We start from the raw sequence: 25,467 nt of genomic DNA on the forward strand, positions 1-25,467 counted from the left end.
CAAGTTAAACCGTAATCATCAGAGCAGTATGCCCACAGCTGGACTCCCAGTGGGCAAGTACGCCATCTGCTCCCACCATATCTCCGCTGTACTCAAATGCCGCCAGCTGTGACTTCATAGACTCAACCAGAACTTGCGGCTCTCCAAAGCCAAAATCCTCGGAGCGATATCCAAACTGCTAGACTCCCAGTGGGGGCTCTGAAAATAGAAAAAACAAAACAGAATAACCAAGTATCCATAACTGATCACAACCGAGCACCTCGCCCGCCTCTCAATGATAACCGCAAAGGGAGGGAGGGACAATTTTGCTTCCACTTGCAAGAGGAAGTACCGGAACAGGGGAGGGGTATATGTAACCTTCAGGATTCCTGCACCGCCCCCATCCTGTCTAAGGAGGATCCCCCCAGAGAATTAACCCTTAACAGCCCCCTGATCTACCACCTTATTTAACCATTAACATGCGGGGCGATCTCACTGAATGCCCTGAGGGGAAAAGGGGCAATGGGGGTGACCATCAGTCCCTAAGCACCCTCCCTATACAGTCGGGCGCTTGCAAAAAGGACCTTCACAGGAGGGTCATGCGACCAAAAGGTCCTAATGCATGTACCAAATGCAATAACATAACACAGTTTGGGCACTAGATGGCAGCATAGCAATGGACATAACAAACCATACATACCCCAGGCTCTATGAAACAATAAAGCTCATTTACTGTAAGAAAGAGCTTTCCAGAGGAAGATGGCTACCAATTTAAAGTCACAATGACATATAGACCACCTATACATGTGAGTTTAGTCTCACACCATTGGAAACAGGTTTACAGCTACCCGTGAGGGGTGAAAATAGTACATTTTTGTTTAACTTTATATATTGTTTAAAAAAGGATTTAATGTTTTTATGTCCATATACGATAAAATTGATAAGCATTGTGCCTGTGCTCTGTGCCCAACAGATTGAAAACATACAAGGCGTTCTGCAGTCTGCCGGCATCCTCATCTGTGCAAGGAAGGAGCCTTTTAAGTCCATCCACATGGAAGATGTGCATAAAAGTGACAAGCTTCCAGGCCTCCGCTCTCATCCAAGCACCAATACCGAGGTGATGGACAATAAGAAAAATGGTGAGTGCCTGTATAGTAGTCGTGGCCTTGTGGTCTGAGATAATAGGAGGTTTGACCGGCGTATTTTCATCTCTCACATCAGTGGCACGTAGTACACCACGTCTCTTATTCACAATGCTGCCGGTTGTCCACTCACCGTACACTTTCACCACAGCAGCAGAGAACAGTTCACACTGCGCAGTTTCACAAATCTGACAAGCCAATAACTATCCCTTTTTACAGCTCTAATAAATCTCCTCTTTAAACCCATGACAGAAGTAAGGGATATGTGTGCAGACAGTCTATCACACATCTTATATACCCACCAAGCCAGCTCAGCACACGGGACTTCCTTCATGAGCTACGCTCTTCCAAAAACTGGGAAGTGGTCAGACTAATGGGACTGGACTGTGTATATACTGTACCTCATGGTGCAAAAAAACACAACATTCCCCCTTCCTCTAAAAAAAAAAGTATAGTTTAGCTCAATGAAACTATGTGTCCCTGGACTGCCTGAATATTTAATGGAGATAGACACCGGCGCACAGTATCTCTATCATAGCACCAGTGCTATCTGGAGCGGCTGCAGTCCACTTCTCACACTAGGTCGCTGCTACTCTGCCAGCGGTCAAAATTTAACATTAATTTAGTCCCCTTGACATGTTTTGCAGCTTTCTCAGGGTTCTCGGGACTACACTAGCCTGTTATGCACACATACGTACTATGTCTCCATATGGTAGATTCAGTGAAGATCCATAATGTTGCCTGCTCCAGCTTGTGCTGTACTATAGAGACATTCTTCCGATTCCTAGAGCCATTTCTTCCACATGGTTAATGGTGAAGGCACGACATTAAGTGCAATGCAAGTCCAAACTGTAGATTAGTTGTGCAAACCACACATTACTGTATGAGTTTGTGCACACAGAATTGCCAAGGCCTAAGGTTACGACTAAGGTCTAGGCCAGTGATGGTGAACCTTTTAGAGACCTAGTGCCCAAACTGCAAACCTACAACCCACTTATTTAGCGCAAAGTGCCAACACTACAGTCCAATATATCTACCATGTACTTTATCATGTAGCTATAATACCCTGCCTACACTCAATGTGCTGCCTGTGCTGTTCATAGTGCGCCCTGCGCTGATGAATGGCAGGAAAAGTCTAAGGCATACTGGTACAACTTAGACTTTTTCCAGTCCACGGGTGCCCACAACTGGTCTAGGCTATAGTCTGAAACTCATCAGCGTTAAATGATATGCACCTCTAGATTTTAATTATTGAATAACTAAAGCTTGCATGATTTTACTCCTACTGATAGCTCCTGGATATTTTGCCTATGCAACCATAGGGACTCTCACGTTTTCCTTGGACAAGAACAACTTTTCAATCACTGCAAAAAACCTGTTCACCACATGGCCATTTGCAACTTTCTGGGCCAAAGAGAAACACTGAAGTTAAGGCGTGGAAACAGTACCCCCATGATTTTACAGTTGCCCTAGGTTAGGGCACCATGGCGACATTTGTACAATCGATTGCTGCAAACTCAAAGCTTTGTGAATCTTAGAAAGGCTTGCACCTGATACATATCTGTATCCCCTGTCTCTATGCGGCAGTCAATAAAGGTTTATTAAGAAGACAGTGAAACATTTATGATGAAACTAAAGATTTTACAAGTCTGGTAGTTTATCTTTGATGCCATGAGCTTCATAATCATGTTATTAGTTAACGCATCACCAGATTTTCTAATGTTTGCAGTCAAGAGCCATAAAATGTACAAAAATATCACAAACAAAGCCTAAATATGTTGATCAGAAAACCAAAAAAGCTGAAAAATTATTTTTACATTTTGGACAATAATAAATTTTGCATTTTGACTTTGCAATAAAGCTACATGCTACTTTATAGACTGACACCTTGAGATGTTGAGTCTAGGAGCTCAAGTCGGGATTTACTTCCAGGAAGGTTTACACAAGAACACCATCTTTTACTGTCTATTTCTTGAGCTTCTCCATCTTCAGTTAATCCACGGTCCCTGAAATAGTGTTTGATCCTAGGCAGGAAATAGCTTGTAGAAATGCACTTCAAAGTTATTGTGGCCAGAAAAGAGGAAGACCATCGTGAGAACTCAACTAGGAGAAGAAGGACATGATGATTTTCAGTCTTTTAACATGTATCCACATAAGCCGCAGTGACTTCTGAGCATCTTGCAAGAAATCATTTAAGGTGTAAAGACTTTGTGAGAAGGTGAAGCAGATGACCTGTGATACATAAGGTCATTTTCTGGATAATCGTAGCTATGGCGTTTTTTCAACTAACCAGAAAACAACAGAAAAAAAAAAGTGAAAACGGTTTGATCTTATGATGCCACAAGCTCAAAACCTGGAGTCTGATCTACTGAGAGAGTCTCATGCCAACATATCCCCTTCTGATTTCTGTCAGGTGCGGTTTTGTCATGAAGAACTTCCCACTTTATAGTTTCCATGTTCATGTGAAGGTGAGGTGAATATGTTGTCATCAGAATCTCTTAGTAGTGCAGGCTCAGGCTTCGGGCCTTTGAACAAAAACAATTAAATCTCAAGATATGGAAAATTGTTTCGATAATTCATTTCTTGTATTCCACCTTTGACTGCAACCCTAAAGAACATCTTTATGGACACGTGTATTAAAAAAAAAATATATACCCTCCACCCCTGAGAAACATAACTGTAATGAAACTTGCAGTAAAACCAAGTAAGACACAACACAAATATTATTTTGGCAAACAAAATGTGTACAAGGTCAACTCTCCAAATCGAGAAGGGCCCTTGTAAACTTTTCCCTGACTCTGCAAACCAGAAGTCCCTGCAAAGACCAACGATGAAAGCCTTCCTCTCACCGAAGCTTAGGCAGAGCCATCTTGTTCATAGCTTTTGCCTGAACTGTCATCTTAACATCTACCAGACGCCATAGTCAAATGTTTTGCTCCTCCGGAAGCAGGAGCTAGGGTAGAAGGGAGGTGAAGAACCTAATGGCCACACACACCCTTAGACCTCCCGGCAGGACATCCCATAAGGGCACTCAACCGTGAAAAAATCCTTTGACAAAAAAACATGTAAAGGGAACATACGGTGAAATGCAATATTAAAAAAATGAATTGAGACACTATGTCATGATAGCCTGGACATTTATAAAATTCCTCACTATTTTCTCTGCTGAGAAGGCATGTGCAAATAGCAGTGTATGCACTAAAAAATGAGAAAGTGAAGCCCATGCAAATCAATGGGACCCCCTACCCTACAGAGATTAGGCCCCCCAATTTGCTACACCTACTTACAGAAACCACCATTGATCAAGAGTCCCTGAAAGATAGTTTTTTCTTTGATGTTTTTTAATCCCTGTTTTTGGAAGGTACTGGTTCTTCTTGTGGAGAACCAGTGGTGCAGGGAGTCTAACAGGCTTACAAATTAGCTCTCCTTCAGAAGATCTTTCTGGACGAGAGCTAATTTGCTTATTGAATCCCTGTGTCAAACTCTTCCCTCTCACATCCTAAACTAGGCATCACAGTGTATCAGATTTACGCAGATTGCTCCCTTAAGTAAATCAATTTGTTGACACATGTGTTTAAAGGAGTCATCCCTTGAAAAATATTCTACATTTTTCAAACCAGCATCTCGTTCTGAATATTTTTGTAATTGCATGTAATTAAAAATTTAGTATAGACACTGAGCTGTTTAATAAAATGTATCTGTATAGCGCCACCTGCTGTGTTTAGTCTTTTCATTATTTCTCTGTCCAGCTCACTTAGGTGGTCACACACTCTCAGTTTAAATATTCAACTGTCATCAGTCATATCTTCTGTTAGAAGCTGTGACAGTTACAGGGAAACAGCTGCAGCAGAAAGGATCGGCCCTTGAGAAAGGACATGCCCCTGAGCTGTGGTAAGGAGAGAGCTGCAGCAGAAAGAACAAACCTCCTGATCTGCCAACCTGAGATAAATCTAGCAGAGTTAGAAAAATCTAGCTTGTTAGAGATTGTTTTATACTATAGGCTGTCTTTTTTACATCAATCATGGCATAACACATTTAATCTTCATTATGTTAAAGCATCTTAAATTCTATCAAATATACTTTGCATAACACAACACTGTTGTTTTTATTTCTATAGTGAATTGACATATTATTTTCTGTTTATGTCTGCACAGCAAACTTTGGACTAAAAGCCAAAAAGAGTGTGATTCACCCACGACCATCATCAAGCACCAAGACAAGGCTCTCTCTGTCTTCTGAAAGATCATATCCAAATGGCGTGAATATGTCACCACTGAACAGTGGCTTTGGTTCTTACCCCAATATGTGTCCTCATGGAAAATCAGAAGACAGAGGACATTCCTTACTCAATGATGACATTGAAAAAAAGGTTCATGTAAACAAAGATGGCAGCCTTTCAGTAGAGATGAAGGTACGGTTTCGCCTGCTTAATGAAGAAACCCTTCAATGGTCCACACAAATAAAAAAGTCCAGTACAATAGGTAAAGCGAAGTGTGAAGAACTTTGTTTATTCAATGAAAATAATAAGATGGAGGAGATGAACACTGAGAACTATTCCGAGACAGATGAGTCATTCTATCCATGTGATGCTGACTCGTGTAGCTCTAAGATAAATGATACGGGTATAGAGGACATATATTGCAGTCACTGTGGCATGCAATGCCAAGAATATGATATCTGGAAAAACCCAATGCATGTCAACCAACAAGAGGACTATGTGAAAAGAGCTACATGGCAAACACGGTCATCTGCTTCAAGTACATCCTCACGCCATAGATTTATGTGTGATGAAAAGACATCTGTCGATAGTCTACATTCTGTGTCCTCGGAGGAGTACACAGAGCATGTTGTCCACAGGTCTTCACATTATTCAGAAACCAAAGAAAATGGAGATACAGTGGTGACATATTCAACAGTTAGCCAGTGTGCAAGTCGTAGTGGTCGGTCAACTGTAGCCTCAAATGTGGATGCCGCTTCAGATACTGAACCAACAAAAAGAGGCAAGAGTCGAAACAAGTCAAGATCAAGCTTAAAGAGTCAAGGTTCTTTGCAAAAGCAACAGTCTCAGCTTTCTGAAGAACAACACAGCCAGAGAAGTCATGATGGTAGTTTTGAAGAGTGTCTCGAAGCATCGGCCACTCCCTGTTCTGGAGGTGAAAATTGTAGTCAAAGAGTAAGTGTTGTTTCGCAGTCATCATTACATTCTATAAAGAGTCAGAGTAGAATGCTGAAGAGAAATAGCATGAACACAAAAAGCTTTGCATCCAGCCTTAGTTATAATGAGGAAGATGAAGAAACACACCAATGTAGTTGTAAGGGGTCATTGAAGAATATGCAAGGTTTATCAATAGAAATGGGAATCTCACAAGATTCCTGTGGAAGTGAGCCTGCAGAAGATACAAAGAGCTCACATCATAATGAAATGCATGATAAAATGACTGAAAATGCATTGTCTACTGATCCTGTGAAATCTAGTCTTGCCGATTATGATAGGCATTCAACAGGAGGATCTTCCAGATCTTCAAGAAAATCCAAATCTTCCTCTAAAAAAAGTGTGAAAGTCAATGGACATAATGGAGATGATACTTTATGTAACTCTCCTTGCTTGTCTTCCATTTCCAAACAAAACAATGAAAGAGTAGTGATAAAACAAGAAAGTCTAGATATATGTGACAACATTAGTGAAAGCGACGCTACCCTGTCTCAGTCCAAGAGAAGATCCTTCACAGAACATCAGGAACAGAGCTTTCAATCCACAAGATCGGGTCAGTCGATGTCATCAATAACTGAATCAGTACAACCAAATTTTGTTCAAGATCAACATCAAATTCTAAACCATCAGGAAAGTTGCGATAAATCATTAAGCTGCACAGAAAAATCTGATGACAGAGCATGTATTAAAAATAAAGATAGTGAGTGTAGTCCTTCCATTTCACGGGCATCAAGTAAATCTCTTAGCTCTAAATTCAATAGTGCCAGCTGTCAGGAAAATGAACACGTTTTCAATGCTAGTTCAAGAGTGTCTTCAATATCTGAGACGAAGAGCATAGTTAAAAGTTCCTCTGAAAAGTGTGACCAGAACTCTTCACCTGATACTGCCAGATCAATGTCACAAGAAGAGGAGCCAGTCAATGACAATGTGGTTGCTGACTCAAGTAGTCAAACAGAAGCTCTTGAAATGAACTGTATACATAGCCCATCACCTCCTGAAGGAAAACCAACCCATAAACATTTAAGGTTAGCACAGTTAAAATTATCTAGCACTAGTATATTCAGTGAAAAAATGAAGACCATGAATGGGGAACAGACAGTTAACTCAAGAACTTCAACACCAGGATCAAAGGAAATGCTGGCATCTAGAACCAGTACAGAGACCTGCAAGAAGACAAAAACTGTAACAAGTCATAACAGTGGAGAAGACATCCACAGTACCAAAAAACGTAAAAATAGTTCTAGCTCTTCCAAGAGAAAACTTAAGGGAGAACCTTTAGATGCAGAGAACAATATAAACAGTGAACTTATTCCATCTGCGTTACCAAATGTGACCCCAGAAGAAGTAGTAAATGAGTGGCTAAGAAAGATTCCTTCACAAGCAATGGTTGTTGACTATGAAGTGGAAGAATGCCAGAAAAAAACACAGACAGAGGTAGGAAAAGAAGCATCAAAAACAGACATTTATAAAGTACAGGAGGAAGAAGATTTGCATGGGGTGTCTGTAACAAAAGAGCACAACAGCAATGAGGCTAAAAAAGAGATATCTCAAGATGAGAACTGCATTAATAATGCAAATGACGTTCAGGACTCAAATGCTCCTGATGGAAAATATAATGATGAGTCTGTGTTATTAAGTAAGGTAGCAGCAAATAATGTTAAAAATGAGAGAGTTCTACACCAGACTGCTTGTGACAAAAAGTCACTTCCAAACAACATACAAACTTCTGTGCAAATAATGAAAGCATTGCTAACCCCCACACAAGAATCAAAATTTGATCGTTCAAATAGTTTGCCGGAAGTATCACAGACCATGAGAAGTAAGCTCAGTAATTCTGCCATAGTACTGATATCATGCCTAGCAAGTCTACAGCTTCTGGATGAAGGTCAAACAGAGATCACAAAGAATACAAATGACTTTAAAAAAACTAAGTACTTCAAATTGTTAAACATATTGCAGGCGTTATGGACGGAGGTCCCAACTAACAAGAGTATTACAAACAGTAAATCTAGAAAACAGTACTCTAGAGATGACGAACTAACGCCTGTTTCATCTTCAGGAGTTGATATCAATAGTGGTTTTGAAGGATCTGGTGATGGAAGCCTAACCGGTGGAGGTGACCACATTGCGGCAAATGGAAGGCCAGAAGAAGGAAAGCTGTCTACAGGCACTAAAGATGTAGACTGTATGCAATGCTGTCAAGAGAATAGAGTCATTTCTGGAGAAAATGATGCAGAGAATGAGAAAGAAACTACAAATGAGGTTGATGTGGCTAGCTTTGCTGAGGGTAAGTCATGTGCCATGGATGAAAACATGAATGAGAAAAAGTTAGACAGCGATGATAGTACACCTGAAGTAGAAGTAAAAGAAGAAACAAAAGAAGAAGGATCTTTTAACTCAGTAAATAATGTAAATCATGTTGAGTGTATAGAAACTGTAGATGAACACAGGTTTTTAACTAATAACAGCATGAATATCCTTAGCCATAGTGGAGAACCAAAATTCAGTGAGCCCAACTCAACAGAAACAAACAACATCAATTCTTCAAGTGATTGTCCATCAACGGTCATTTCTACTTCTGATTCTAATGGGAATAAGGAGGATAAACAAGGACAGGATGTCGATCCAGTTTGGGTATTAAAACTGCTGAAAAAAATTGAAAAAGAATTCATGACTCATTATGTAGACGCAATGAATGAGTTCAAAGTCAGGTGGAATTTGGAAGACAATGAAAATCTTGATGAAATGATTGCAGAACTGAAAAATGAAGTAAGTCAAAGAATCCAAAGGAGCATTTCGAATGAACTCAAAAGCATAAACACTCAGACGGGAAGTAAGGTGCCAAGACCTCCAGTTGAAGGCTCCAGACGCAATTCTTCTATGCAAGCAGAAGAACGAAGAAGACGTTTACAAACAATGCAAAGGGTATCCATCTACCAATATGCAAATGGAGAGAACAGGGGTGTTGGTACAAATGATATCTCATGCGAAACAGATGAAGAAGACCTATCCTTCAGTGCTTCATTTGGAGATGATGGCAGTGGGCAGCCTAATAATGACTTTTGCCCATGTGAGAAATGTATATTGCAAAAGAGAGCATTAAAATTAGCTAAACCACAAGCAGTTGCTATCAATGCCCCGATCATTAAAGCATTTGACCTTCAACAGATTTTGAGACTGAAACGGGAGAACGATGACCCTGAAAATGATGCAAGTGATGGTGTAGCCAATCCATTATTGACAGAAGAAAGAGAAGAACCTGAACCAAGCATAGCACATGACTGTTCAACTGAGAATGAAGAAGGCCTCAATGAAGTATATGCTGGAGAAGAAATCGATAAAGAAAAATCAGATATTTCAAGTGAACGTGGTAAAGTTCATGGTCAAGAAGTCAAGTCAGTAACGGATGAATGTGAAGGCTGTGACTCAAGTGATTTTCAGTCTAGTAGCCCACTTCAGGAAAAAGAAAGTGTCCAACTAGAAAGTAACGGCCTTATTGAAGAAATCAATCATGTAGACGATTTGGAGGATGATTCGGATAAAAATTCTGCCATATTGAAAGACATGGGTGTGGAATGCCCTGATGCACATACATCAGTTTGTGAAAACAATGAGAATGATGATGAACATAGTTCTGATGGCCTACCCACGGGTCAACAATTAACAAACAATCAAGACGAAAAAAATGAGAGTGAAGAAAATGAAAGTGAGATAAATAAAACTGATGAAGTTCATATAGCAACAGATAAATTGTCAGAAGATGAAGATCACATTGTTGATGATGAAACAACTAACGCTGCTATCAACGCTGAGGAAGATATCCAAGCAGAAGACACTGAGGTTTTTCAGACTAATGGCTCATATTTAAACAAATCTTGTTTGGTTCAGTGCTCTCTCATAACACAAAATGGTTCTGATGAAGATGCCAAAATAGAATGCAAAGAAGACCAAAATGTAGGAGAAACATCACCAAAAAGACAGTCGGATAGTTCATCTGGCAAAAAGTCACAAATGTATCCCGACAGTTCCTCTGAAGATGAAGATACCTCATTACGGGGTAGTCCTGTCAGTGTATCTAAAAATGAAACCATTGGTCAGGTGTATGCAAACAACAAAGAAAGCTTTGAAGAATGTGACAATAAATCAAAAAAGGGTATCGATGAAGATATCATAGATCAAGATGACTTGGACTTCTAGGAAAAAACAAAACATTAAAGATCAAATACTATGAGAGCTCAGGACATTATGGAAGTTGCATCATACTGAAATGAGACTATACAATTGTATGTAGATTATCCAATTCTTCTGATATCTGTTAGATGAGTTGCCTAAATGGACAACCCCTTTGATGTTGAAGCGCCAGGAAATAGGATCTGCACTGCTAGGTTCTACATTTTATTGGATGTGGAAAACACTTAGTACAAAATCTCTGCAAAATGACATGAATTGTAGCATATTCATCCTAAAGAGTGGTTTCATCTCCAACAACGCTTTACAGTTTAGTTAAGGATATCACCTATGTAAAAAGGTTGAGTAACTCTTTGTAAATGCATAAATGCAACTGTCTTATACCAGAGTTACAACCCGTATTACAACGTATTCTTATTCAGAGCTTTATTGACAATTGTGCAGACTGAAGAGCTCAAACAACCTAAATTCCTTTCTTGTTCAGGGTCTATTCATAGCCTGGTTTGCATCCTGCAAAGTTTACACTTTACAACAGGTACTCTGCAGAAATCTTCTCCAAGAAAACCTCCCTTAACCTAAACTTACCAGAATGCAGTGCCGCAAGGAGCAGTGCATTACAGATAAGGCATAGTCACTTCCGTTTATAACAGAAGCGCTGTGCCGGACACCAGCTGCTCCGGAGACCTACCATTGATTTATAATAGGATCATTTTTTATTTTTTTTGTGTGTCTGTCATTCTGATGGAAAAACATCTTTCTCTCTCTCTCTTTCTATATATATATATCTATCTCAATAAAAACATCTCTCTCTCTCTTTCTATATATATATATATATATCTATCTCAATAAAAATATATTTACAATATATTTATCTATTTTTCTCCTATCTAAAGTGGTGCTTGAAAGTTTGTGAACCCTTCAGAATCCTCTATACTTCTGCATACATTTGACCAAAAACTACTTTAGATTTTCACACACATCATGAAAGTAGATAAAGATAACCAAATCAAACAAATGAGTGAAATTAAAGTCAGGTGTTTTCAATCAATAGGATAACATTTAGGTGTGAGTGGGCGACCTGTTTTATGTAAAGAACAGAGATCTATCAAAGTCTGATCTTCAAAGCATGTTTGTTAAAGTGTATCATGACACAAACAAAAGGAGATTTCTGAGGACCTCAGAAGAAGAGTTGTTGATGCTCATAAGGCTGGAAAATGTTACAAAACCATCTCTAAAGAGTTTGGATTCCATCAGACAGATGCACAAATGTAGGAAATTGAAGACCATTATCACCCTCCCTAGGTGTGATCAACCGACGGATGTAGCAGGGTTAACACACATGCTTTATGAGACATGTTATCTAAACTAAATGCAACTAAATACGTTAAGTAATTGCTTTTCAATGGCTTTTGTTTCAAGATAACGCGATGAGTTAAGAAAGTAAAGTTAAGAGTGTGTGTGTGTTACCCCTGCTACATCTGTACAAGGATTACACCAAGATCAAGATGTGTAATAGTCCTCGAGGTCACAAAGGAACCCAAGGTAACCTCTATGGAACTAAAGGCATTTCTTACATTAACTAATATTAATGTTCATGAGTCCTTCATTAGGAGTCCTCCATTAGGAGGACACAGAACAACAATGGTCTGCATGGCAGAATTGCAAGGAGAAAGCCGCTGCTCTCCAAAAAGAATATGGCATCTGCAGTTTCCCAAAGATCACCTGGATGAGCCAGAAGGCTATTGGAACAGCAGGGAAGACTGATTAAAGCGGTTACAAAGGAAATTTGGTTTGGTTGCCCATAGCAACCAGATCCCACCTTTAATTTTTCAGAGCTCATTTTGAAAATGAAGTGATCAATCTGATTGTTTGCTATGGGTAACTAAGCCAGTTTTCCTTTGCACTACATCTAATAAATCGTTCCCATATTTTGTTGCCGGATTAGACCAAAATAAAACTTTTTGTTTATTTTTTTGTTTGGAGAAAGAAAAACCCTGCATTGCAGCATAAAAACCCCATCTCATCTGTGAAACATGGAGGGGGTAGTATCATAGTTTGGGCCTATTTTGCTACATCTGGGCCAGGACTAGGATTATGAATTATACCTGCAAATTCTAAAGTAAAATGTTGGGACATCTGTCCATGACCTGAGTCTCAAGAGAACGTGTAGCAAGACAACAGTCCTAAGCGCACACGTTGTTCTGCCAAAGAATGGTTAAAGAATAGAGTCACGGTTTTGGAATGGCACAGTTTTGGAGTCCCAGTCCTGACCTTAATCCAGTAGAAATGTTGTGGAAGGACCTAAAGTGAACAGTTCATGGGAGAAAACCACCAAAATAGTACAGGTGAAACTGTTTTGTATGGATGAATGGGCTAAAGTTTCTACAAGCCGATGTGCAGGACTAATTACTGGAAACGTTCAGTTGTAGTTATTGCTGCACAAGGCGGTCATGCCAGATTCTGAAAGAAAAGGTTCACATACAGTACTTTTACCGCTCACCGATGTGATATTTGATCATTTTTCTCAATAAATAAATTTGTAGTAAAACGTAAAAAAGTAAAAAGTCTAGTATTTTTCACTCATTTGTTTTGATTTGGGTCTTTATCTACATTTAGGACTTGTGTGAAAATCTGATGTAGTCTTAGGTCAAATTTATGCAGAAATATGCAGGGTTTACAAACTTTCAAGGACAACTGTATCGATCTGTCTATCTATCTATCTATCTATCTATCACATCTATCAATTATGTAGAATTTTTTTTTTCTATCAATCTCATATCTAGCAGTCTCATATGTATCTATAGAAATCTATCTATGCAATTAAGCTTGAATCATTTCTGTCTACAGTATATACTATATCTCAGTCATATCTTTATCTGTGGTGAAATGATTGACAATGAATGCATGCTTTTAATAAATTAGTTATTGTTACATGTATTAACCATTTGCACCATTTACTGAATATGAAACTTTAGATTGTACATAAACCGGAAGAAGTGGGGTACAAATCTACTCATTCTCCAAGGGTCACTGTATTCCTTTGTGTTTGTGGTAATAATTTTACTTAAAATCTTGGTTTTCCTACATGACATATCTATCACTGATCTGGATGGATTTAAATGTAAACTGGAAAAAAAGAACAATTTTGTTGGTCTGCAATCGCTGGTGCTAGGAACGAGCGGATTTAACACTTTACCAGGATTTATCCAGGGAGACGCACAAGGAAAATCAGCTTTGTGATGTAACTTGGGTTATGTAAATGCTGATCTCTGAAGTGTAAGCTAATGTACAGTTAGAGTGAAGGCGCTGGAAGCATTTTAATGTATCACACAGAATTTGACATGTACTTGATGTATAACATGTAAAAAGCAACGCTGATTATGATGTATCTGGAAATAATAAAAATATTAAGATTCATTTAATTTGTATTGATAGATACCGTTTTTAACAAGATTGAAAATGGGTCAAGTCCATCCTATGACACCTTCAAAGGGGTTTTCCAGGTTCTAGATATTGATGACCTATCCTTAGGATAGGTCATCGATATCAGATCAGTGGGTATCCAACCCCTGGCGCCCCCATGACCACCTGTTCTCAGCAGCTGCAGTGGACAGAACTGGAAGAAGAAAGCTCAGTCAAACTATGTAGTGGCTAGATATCATACCATTTGTTCACAGCCTAGGTGACCTTTACTTAAACTTTTTATGCACCTAAGCCTTATGAAGCCTATTTTATTCCCGGATCTCAGAATTCACAGTAAAGCAATGGCATATCCTAAGGATAAGCCATCAATATTTTAATGGGTATATCAGGTATACACAGGATAGGGAATAAAAATTAGATTGGTGGTGGTCCTGTTGCTGGAACTCCTACCAATATTAAGAATAGGAGCCCCATAACCAGCAGGGCTGCTTGAAACAAATGGAGTGGCAAGCTGAACATAAACGCTGCTTTTCTAATCATCTCTATGAGACTGATGGAGATAGCCAGCAGTGTGCATGCTCTGGGTTCTGCATGGTACTGGGCCCCTGCTGTTGTGACCCAAGGATCCCCAATGTAATGGTTATCCCAAATGCTGTGGATAGAGTGTAATGTCAAATGACCAGAATACCCCTGTAAGTCCCAGAAATTCTTTAATAAGGTATGGCATTTTCTTTTCCTGCAAATTTTGGAAAATTGTTGTTTATTATCTACAGTATTTCCAGTATACTAATGTCCAAACCCTTAGACCTTAATGTAGTAACAGCCGTAAGAGAGAGGACTATAGAAGATACACAGAACAGAACAATAACCATAATTGGAAGTGTTAAGTATTTCCTATAACTACGACCTTGATCACCCCCCAAAAAATGTTAATAACATATTGTAATGGTTTCCTGTTGTTGTGAGTCACTGGGCTCTGAGGACATCTCAGTTTTGGCAAATCAGATGACAAAATACATTGTTGACATTAAGCTACGGTGACAAAATAATAGGCGACAAGGAAGTCAATGTTACTGCAAAGTGAGGACCAAGACCTCCTGTGTTCTTAGTTACATAGAAAGGCAAAATTCTACTTTGCTAGATCAGTTGGTCAATAACAAATCAAAATAATACAAATCTGAGGCGTCAGATGTAGCCTTTGAAATTTACAAAGGTCTTAATAAAATCTGTAAAAAAAAAAAGAAAATCTGCAAAAACACTAAATGAAAGGCAGGTGGCCAAAGAGAGTAGAACAAATCCCCAGAAATTCTTTATATAAATCCTAAAAGACAGGGGTCAGAGCAGGTAGGAATCCTAAATAATGGTAAAGGGGGGGGGGGTCACTGAATATCAGGAAAAGGCGGATCTACTAAATGTTTTTTCTTTTTTACCTCTGTATGTACAAAAGAAGAGAAAGGAGATGACATTAGTGGTGCCAAGGCTGTTATTACATTCAGTACTGCCCATAATTATTCATACCCCTGGCAAATTTTGACTTAAAGTTACTTTCATTCAACCAGCAAGTAATTTTTTGACGGGAAATAACATAGGTGTCTCCCAAAAGATAATAAGACGATGTACAAGAAGCATTATTGTGGAAAAAAAAAACATTTCTCAGCTTTTATTTACATTTGAGCAAAAAGTGTCCTGTCCAAAATTATTCATACCCTTCTCAATAAGCCAGAAAAGCCTTTATTGGCTATTACAGCGATCAGACGCTTCCTATAATTGCAGACCAGCTTTTTGCAGGTCTCCACAGGTATTTTTGCCCATTTATCTTTAGCACTGAGCTGCAAATCTTTCAGGTTTAAGGTTCTTCTTGCCATCACCCTGATCTTTAGCTCCCGCTACAGATTCTCAATTGGATTCAAGTCTGGACTCTGGCTGGGCCACTCCAAAACGTTAATGTTGTTGTCTGCTAACCATTTCTTCACCACTTTTGCTGTGTGTTTTGGGTCATTGTCATGCTGAAATGTCCACTGGTGCCCAAGGCCAAGTTTCTTTGCAGACTGCCTGATGTTGTCGTTGAGAATCCTCATGTATTGCTCTTTTTTTATGTTGCCGTTTACTGTGATTAGGTTCCCTGGTCCATTGGCTGAAAAACACCCCCAAAGCATTAGGTTCCCACCACCATGTTTGACAGTGGGGATGGTGTTCTTTGGGTTGAAGGCTTCTCCTTTTTTATGCCAAATGAAGGAAACACCATTGTGACCAAACAATTACATTTTTGTTTCATCTGACCATAACACAGACCAGAAGTCTTCTTCTTTGTCCAGATGAGCTTTCTTTTGCAAAGGCCAAGCAAGCTTTTGTGTGCCTTATCTGGAGAAGTGGTTTCCTCCTTGGTCTGCATCCGTGGAACCCAGCAGTGTAAAGTGTCCGTTGGATTGTCTGCCATGAGACATTGCCACAAGCAGAGCCCAGATTCACCAGAATGGCCTTGGTGGTGATCCTTGGATTCTTTTTCACCTCTCTAACTATCCTCCTGGCCAGCACAGGTGTCACTTTTGGCTTCCGACCACATCCTCTGAGATTTTCTACAGTGTGGAACATCTTGTATTTTTTAATAATACTTTGCACTGTAGCCACTGGAACTTCAAAACATTTAGAAATGGCCTTGTAGCCCTTTCCTGACTTGTGAGCAGCCACAATGCGCAGCCGCAGGTCCTCACTGAGCTCCTTTGTCTTAGCCATGACTGTCCACAAACCAACCGCAGAGAGCTGCTGTTTTTAATCTGTTGAGTCAATTAAAACAGCTGTTCCCAATGAATCAGGGTAATTAGGATGCTTTAGAACAGCTTGGACTATTTGGAATGGTATAGAACTTTTGATTTTCCCACAGATTGTGACAGTTTGTAAAGGGTATGAATAATTTCACTGGACTGAGAATTTTTTCCCCCCAATAATGCCTCTTGTACATCATCTTATTATCTTTTGGGAGACACCTATGTCATTTCCTGTCAAAAAATTACTTGCTGGTTGAATAAAAGTAACTTTAAGTCAAAATTTGCCAGGGGTATGAATAATTATGGGCAGCACTGTATGGTTCAAGCTAAGTTAAATAAGGCAAATGTAAACAAGCCTCTGGGTCCAATTACACCCAAGAGTTCTTAAAGAGTTCAGTTCAGTCATTGCTGTGCCCCTGTTTGTAATATTTAGAGATTCTCTAGGTACTGGTATAGTGCTAAGTGACTGTCACAAGGCAAATGTGGTGCCCATATTCAAAAAGGACTCTAGGTCTTCCACAGGTAATTAAAGACCAGTCAGCTTAACTTCTGTTATGGGAAAAATGTTTGAAGGACTCTTAACAGACTATATATAGGCGTATGTGACTGTAAATAATATCCTAAGTGATAGCCAGCATGGGTTTACCAAGGACAGAAGTTGTCAGACTAACCTGATCTGTTTTTATGAGTAGGTGAGTAGAAGCCTGGACAGAGGGGCAGCTGTGGATGTAGTGTTAGGTAAAATAAGGTCTAATTGGATTGAAAACTGTCTGAAGGACTGTGTCCAGAGAGTTTTGGTCAATTATTCTTATTCTGAATGGTTCAGTGCTGGGTTCTCTATTACTTAATTTACTTATTATTGATATAGAGGATGGAAGTAGTAGTACTGTGTCTATTTTTGAAAATAACACCAAGTTATGTGGTACTGTGCATTCTATTGAAGATGTCCATACATTACAAGCTGACTTGAAAACTCTGAGTGATTGGGCATCAACTTGGCAAATGAGGTTCAATGTACTGTAGATAAATATAAAGTTCTGCATCTTGATAGTAATAATCTCTGTGCTTCATATGTCCTCGGGCTTGTAACACTGGGAGAGTCACTTATAGAGAAGGATTTAGGTGTCCTAGTAGATCGTAGATTAAATAACAGCATACAATGTCAATCAGCTGCTTCTAAGGCCACCAGGATATTGTCATGCATTAAACAAGGCATGGACTCGCGGGGCAGGCATGTAATATTACCACTTTACAAAGAGCTGCTGCGGCCTTATCTGGAATATCAAATATTGGAGAACAGCGGCTCAACCTATAGACCGGATGGAAATGGGTGCTCACCTCTTGGTCCACCCAGACCGTAAATAGACAAAAATAGAATAAAAAGTAGAGGGGCACTCCTTAAATGGGAACAGAAAACGGCAGTCAGAATAAAATTTTATCTAAATAGATATTTAATATACGCATCACATATAAAATTAAAAAACCACATCAATTAATAAAAATAAAACAAAAAGAACTGAACAGTGGGGTCCTGATTATAATACAAAGTTCAGGGGTTCATAGGACACTGTCCTCAGTGGAAATCAGTCTCAGGAAATCCACACACACCTAGTAGCGATATAAGAGGCGTGTGATTAGATTGATTGAAGCAAATTGCTACACAATGTCCAGCTTCAGGCCTCCAGAGCAGGGAAATCGATGATAAAATCAAGTCCTGGAGAGATTGGCAGTAAGCGCTTCTTACCGTGAGCCTGCAGTAGTCTCGCTGTGGTTGAGAGGAATGTCAGCCTAGCACAGCTGAACGCGGCGTCCCACGTGATTCAGAGTCAAAGCGTGACGTCTCACGTGACTCACCAGCTGAAGCTGTTGTAGCTGTAGTAGCGTCTCTCTTTATGTTTCTGAATACCACCTCAGATGCGAGACTGGTTCAACGAATCACCCCGGCCGGCGTTGTCACTGCTCGGTCACTTGTAGTATCGGGGGAAAAAGAAGACTCACTATCCCAACTTGCCCAAACGCGTTTCAGGGTATACACCCCTTCCTCAGTGGTCACTGAGGAAGGGGTGTATACCCTGAAACGCGTTTGGGCAAGTTGGGATAGTGAGTCTTCTTTTTCCCCCGATACTACAAGTGACCGAGCAGTGACAACGCCGGCCGGGGTGATTCGTTGAACCAGTCTCGCATCTGAGGTGGTATTCAGAAACATAAAGAGAGACGCTACTACAGCTACAACAGCTTCAGCTGGTGAGTCACGTGAGACGTCACGCTTTGACTCTGAATCACGTGGGACGCCGCGTTCAGCTGTGCTAGGCTGACATTCCTCTCAACCACAGCGAGACTACTGCAGGCTCACGGTAAGAAGCGCTTACTGCCAATCTCTCCAGGACTTGATTTTATCATCGATTTCCCTGCTCTGGAGGCCTGAAGCTGGACATTGTGTAGCAATTTGCTTCAATCAATCTAATCACACGCCTCTTATATCGCTACTAGGTGTGTGTGGATTTCCTGAGACTGATTTCCACTGAGGACAGTGTCCTATGAACCCCTGAACTTTGTATTATAATCAGGACCCCACTGTTCAGTTCTTTTTGTTTTATTTTTATTAATTGATGTGGTTTTTTAATTTTATATGTGATGCGTATATTAAATATCTATTTAGATAAAATTTTATTCTGACTGCCGTTTTCTGTTCCCATTTAAGGAGTGCCCCTCTACTTTTTATTCTATTTTTATTCTATTCTTATCTGGAATATGCAGTCCAGTTCTGGGCACCAGTCCATAGAATGGATGCACTGCAGCTGGAGAAAGTACAGAGGAGAGTGACTAAACTGATAAGGGGCATGGAGGGTCTTAGTTATGAAGAAAGATTAAAATAATTGAATTTATTTAGTCTTGAAAAGAGACGTCTAGGGGGGGACATGATAAACCTATACAAATATAAAAATGGGCTGCACAAAAAAATATGGTGAAAAACTGTTCCACATAAAATGCACTTAAAAGACAAGGGGGCACTGCCTCGGACTGGTGAAGAAATAGTTCAGTCTCCAGAGGCGTCAAGGCTTCTTTACTGTAAGAACTGTGAATCTGTGGAATAGACTTCCTCCAGACGTGGTCACAGCAAGAACAGTGGACAATTTTAAAAAAGGGCTTAGATGAATTCTCAAAATTATATAATATTTATGCTTATGAAATTGTGTTTATCTGGTTCCCTTCCCTTAATTCCTATCCCCACCAATCTCTTGGTTGAACATAATGGTCTTTTTTCAACTGTACTATGTAACTATATCCTACTGATTAGCCATTACTTTATATCGGAAACCCATAGTTCTCAGGATTGTTGGTGGCTCCAGAGGTCAGATCCACACTCATATCCTACTGGTAACCCATTACTATATAACCCTTGAATTAACCCTATGCAAATAAACAGAAACATCAAAATGTCTTCTCCAACAAAAACTACTAGTCCCAGTCACCCAAATTATTTGTGTCATACGGTAACAGGAAAAATAATCTATTTTAACAGTCTTTTTTCCCCGAAAACATTCTTTGAGATTTTATATTATTTATGTAAAAATCATATAAAAGTAAAGCTCTATTTGTTATTAAAAAGATTCATAAAGCATATGGATGGCCAAAAAATAAAAACTGTTTGGTTCTTGTTAAAATACCTTGTTCCTTAAAGGGATTGTCCAGTATTTTATTTTTTTTTGCACCAGAGTCTGAAATACCTGTAGAGTAATCCATCCCTGCCTCTCCGATCTGGCTCCCTGCTTCTCTTTTCTGGTTTTCAAGTCCTTGTCTGCCAACTTAGTTATGAAGGTGATTACGTGCGCCGGCTTGAGCCAATAGCAAGAGACATGGCAAATGAAAAAAAGGTGCTCATAGGGTAAATTAGTACAGATGTTTCCCTTTGAGGGGTATGTTAGTCGTGCTAACCTATTTGTGTTGTGCAAGATGTGGACAACTCCAATAAGTGCTTGTGGTGAATTGGCAGGCGGTTGGTGCAGCTGATGCTATCTTGGACTCCAGGGTGGATGCCAGCCCACCACGGGAGTGAAGGAGTGCAGCTGAAGAACAAAGCGTGGACTGGTTGGGTTCCACTTCAAGATGATAGCTCACTGGTGCAAATTCACGACCTGAAGGATGTGGATGAAAATATTTTTATGTGTAATATTCACAATGACAACATGTTTCGGTGTCCAGGGAACTCCTTTATCAAGTCTAAAAAAAAAAAGATAAAATGCCACAATAAAGTAAAACATGTTTTTGGGAACGTAAAATGTCCTGAATCGCTGGACTGGAGTATGTGTAGATAATGGTGTAGCATTAATTCTACTAGATGGTCAATGTAAAGCTCCAGGGGGGCTCAAGGAGCCGAGGAATAGCTCCTTCCACTGTCTAGTTGCCTCTGTATTCTACAATAGTCCCATCTGGTCACGTATGTTCTGCTCCCATTTAGGAAAAATGTTTCCACCACATTCCTCAGTTGTATGGATTTGTCACCAGAAATGGAAATATGCCCTTTTACTTTGATATTTATATCAGATATGGAAATGTGCTTTTTATTCCCGTATTTATTTTCATATATATGGTATTTGGTATTTATTTATTCATTTATTGCCAATTCATGCAATCATTTTATATATATATATATATATATATATATATATATATATATACACTCACCTAAAGAATTATTAGGAACACCATACTAATACGGTGTTGGACCCCCGTTTGCCTTCAGAACTGCCTTAATTGTATGTGGCATTGATTCAACAAGGTGCTGATAACATTCTTTAGAAATGTTGGCCCATATTGATAGGATAGCATCTTGCAGTTGATGGAGATTTGAGGGATGCACATCCAGGGCATGAAGCTCCCGTTCCACCACATCCCAAAGATGCTCTATTGGGTTGAGATCTGGTGACTGTGGGGGCCATTTTAGTACAGTGAACTCATTGTCATGTTCAAGAAACCAATTTGAAATGATTCGAGCTTTGTGACATGGTGCATTATCCTGCTGGAAGTAGCCATCAGAGTATGGGTACATGGTGGTCATGAAGGGATGGACATGGTCAGAAACAATGCTCAGGTAGCCCGTGGCATTTAAACGATGGCCAATTGGCACTAAGGGGCCTAAAGTGTGCCCAGAAAACATCCCCCACACCATTATACCACCACCACCAGCCTGCACAGTGGTAACAAGGCATGATGGATACATGTTCTCATTCTGTTTACGCCAAATTCGGACTCTACCATTTGAATGTCTCAACAGAAATCGAGACTCATCAGACCAGGCAACATTTTTCCAGTCTTCAACAGTCCAATTTTGGTGAGCTCGTGCAAATTGTAGCCTCTTTTTCCTATTTGTAGTGGAGATGAGTGGTACCCGGTGGGGTCTTCTGCTGTTGTAGCCCACCTTTCTTTCCCATTCTGACATTCAGTTTGGAGTTCAGGAGATTGTCTTGACCAGGACCACAACCCTACATGCATTGAAGCAACTGCCATGTGATTGGTTGACTAGATAATCGCATTAATGAGAAATAGAACAGGTGTTCCTAATAATTCTTTAGGTGAGTGTATATGACTAGTACATTAATTTCATGCTCCATCCGCTTGTATGTACTTGATAATGGGGTCCCATGTACCCCGAAACGCGTTGTCATTGTGAATATTGGCAATAAAAACATTTTCATCCACATCCTTCGGTTTATGAATTTGCGTCAGTGAGCTATCATCTTGAAGTGGAACCCAACCAGTCCACACTTTGTTCTTCGGCTGGAGCCAATGTCCTCAGTGGTGGCTTGTTCTCTTAAGTGAGGCACCTGACCCCGTCCATACGGAAGTTGACAGATGAGCACTGTAAGACCAATGAAGAGAGGCAGGGAGCTGGAACAGAGCATCGAGGAACAGGTGAGTGGGAGTTTCTCCACAGGTATTCCACGCTGGGGTGAAAAATTTAACAAAACAATCCTGGACATCTCCTTTAGGGGTTAATGACCACTAATGAAAAAAATTATGCCCTTATTTTAAAAAGTATTGGTTTACGGTTGAATTCATGGCAAATGTTCCTGAGCATTTTCAGTTATAGATTTTTTAGTAATTTTTTTTTTCTGTTGACTACTGGGTTTTCAATAGATTTACACATTTTGATGACAATTTTAGATTTATGGTTGAACTTACTAAAAGAGTTCAAGAGGGGTCTGTTCTACTGTAGATGTATCTCAAGTTTCTGATGGCAAAAAAGTGTCTACACAAACCATCAGAAGACATTGGGCTACGAGCTAGAAGTTCAGCTACATGTGTCCCACTGACCTGACACCACCATTCTCAAAGGCTACTATGGTGCACAGCCAGTCATCAACTGAGGCGATAATGGGGTCTAACTTCTTCTGCGATGAGTCTTAATTTTGTCTCGTTCACAATGATAGCCGGAGATTGGTGTGGAGACCGCGTGAATAATGTACTGAAGAGGCCTTCACAAGGGAACGTCACACCGATCCTACTCCTGGGATTATGGTGTGGGGAGGAGTAATGTACAGTAGATGAGCCCCTCTAGTCTTTATTTCAAGTACTAACAGCTCAGTGTTACACTGTACACTGATTTAGTCGTGGAACCAGTGGTACGGTCATTTCTCCAAAGTGTCCCAGGAGCCGTTTTTCAACAGGACAACTCCAGGCCGCATGTTGCTTGTGCTACTGTGAGCAGCCTGCATGGCCTAAACATGCTACCATGGCCTGCAGCGTCTCCGGAATTGTCTCCAATTGAGCACATCTGGGACGTCATTGGTTGGCAATTATAAAGGGAGCTGCTAGCAGCAGATCTTGATGATTTTTGTGCCCGAGTGCATTCAGCTTGGCAGAACATTTCTCAGACATCCATTAATAACCTCATTGATAGCTGGCAAGGTGTGTAAGTGCAGGTATTTTTGTGGGTGGTGCTCATACTAGATACTGAATTTTTTTTCATGATTTGAATATTTTGTTTCCATTTCTAATTATGTGCTTATCATTAACATGTCTACCGATCCTGTGATTTCCATAATTCCGCTTCTTTTTCTTTTTTGGTGTTGCAATTTAAGTGTGGTGTACATCCTTCAACTTAGGTCCCAAACTGCAGTGTTTTCAGCCTGACAGCCCAACAGTATCTGTCCTGTAAAGCTGTGCCAGACCGACGGGGACCAAGACGGCACTGCCCTCTGAATAACCTCAGCTTCTTTGTTGTAGCGATCAGTGGGGGTCTCCGCACCTGTATTCAGAGGCACTCATTCTCTTTAAGGCAAAATTTAAATTTGTCGTATTTACTGGAGAACCCCCTGAGGAAGGAAAAAACAAAGTAAATAGGAAGTGTCGAGCGGAGAAAGGATCTGGAGCAGAGCTGGATGCGTGCCCACATCATCATCTCATAAAAAACACCCGGAGACAATAGATACCTGGAAGTATGTATTTCATGTGCATCTTTCTATGCGTCATATAAATGGCATTTCCGCAAGTCCCTTGAACACAGTGACACAGTGAGAGCAGCAGCTGCAATACACATCACATGTGTCTGCTGCATAACAGGAAGATATGAGGTCACCAGGAAATGATGCACTGGGATCAATGCACCAAAGATCTGCACAGAGGTCAACTGCAAGTCCTGTACAGAAATGTGCAAATTCATAGATAAATAGATAGATAGATAAATAGATAGATAGATAGATAGATAATGCAGACATCCTATATCTTGACTGCCGCCCCTCCCCCCCTAAAATAAAGATGTGACCATTATGATAGGTGATTGTGATTTTTATCTTGACCGATGGCCACCTCGAAAATAACAAACAAACCTCCGCAATAACAAAACGTAACATTGTTTCTTCTGAAAGGTGGAACAACCTCCCCGCTGACCCCTGCCACGGTAAACACCTCGCCTCTTGAACTATTCCCCTGCGCCCTGGCAGATTCTTGCAAGATTTATGAAACTGGCGGAAAATTGCTAACTCCTGCAATACCCTGATCAAATTTAGAAGGCAGGGGTAAATCAAGCGGCCGTCTCTGCGGACCCCTGACACCGGCTCCCCCTCGCTGATAGAATGTCGGGGGCCTTGGTGGTCACCTTACAATTATTTTTCTCTGACACTCACTTTGTTCGGCTGCGCTAAGTTCCTCTCCATAAGTGACAGGCGCCATAAGTGCAGCTGGTTTGTTAGTGGATTTTAAACAAAGGTCTGGTGGCCTAATGGATTTTTCCGCCCACGCTCCACCCAGTGGGAGTGCAGGGCTCATATGTATGTCGCTGGCAGCTCGTGGGCGGACGGCAGCATCTGTAATGCCAACTAGACAGCCCATTAATCCACTCCTTAAATGAGGATAATTTAAGCCTCAAAACCATAGAGCCGCCTGTCGCTTTAAGTCCATTTATTGCATTGCGAGGGCTCGAAAGACAAAGCTCGCCGGTCATGTAAACCAGACACTAACGTGATTACAGGGCTAATTAGAGAAAGAAATGGCGGACAGAGAGCAAGTGCACAAAGTAATGTCCTATGCCTCATGTTATCGGTGACTGTGTCTGTATATGGGGGGGGGGGCGGTTGCTGTAATAATATTACAAGTCAAATAATATTTTTTATTTATTTCCAAATTTTTGGGTCAAATCATATCTTTTTCTTTTTTTACTAGTTACTTTTTTCATTGCTATCAATTATTTTTCACAATTTTGAAAAATGAAACAATAATTGTACACACTATTATTCACCTGATAGCGAGAGTCTTACAT

At 40.2% G+C, this 25,467-nt stretch overlaps 1 protein-coding gene across 1 annotated transcript in view; it reads left to right on the forward strand.

Annotated features, from left to right (window-relative positions):
• RP1L1 (RP1 like 1) overlaps positions 1-10,530 on the forward strand; it is a 31,416-nt gene extending 20,886 nt beyond the window's left edge. Inside the window, exons 2-3 of the mRNA XM_044290936.1 lie at positions 953-1,118; positions 5,276-10,530. Of these exons, the coding sequence (XP_044146871.1) occupies positions 953-1,118; positions 5,276-10,530 (5,421 nt within the window). The remainder of the gene's footprint in view (positions 1-952; positions 1,119-5,275) is intronic.
• Positions 10,531-25,467: the final 14,937 nt, after the last annotated feature.

This window comes from Bufo gargarizans, chromosome 4, assembly GCF_014858855.1.
Source record: "Bufo gargarizans isolate SCDJY-AF-19 chromosome 4, ASM1485885v1, whole genome shotgun sequence".
NCBI lineage: Eukaryota > Metazoa > Chordata > Amphibia > Anura > Bufonidae > Bufo > Bufo gargarizans.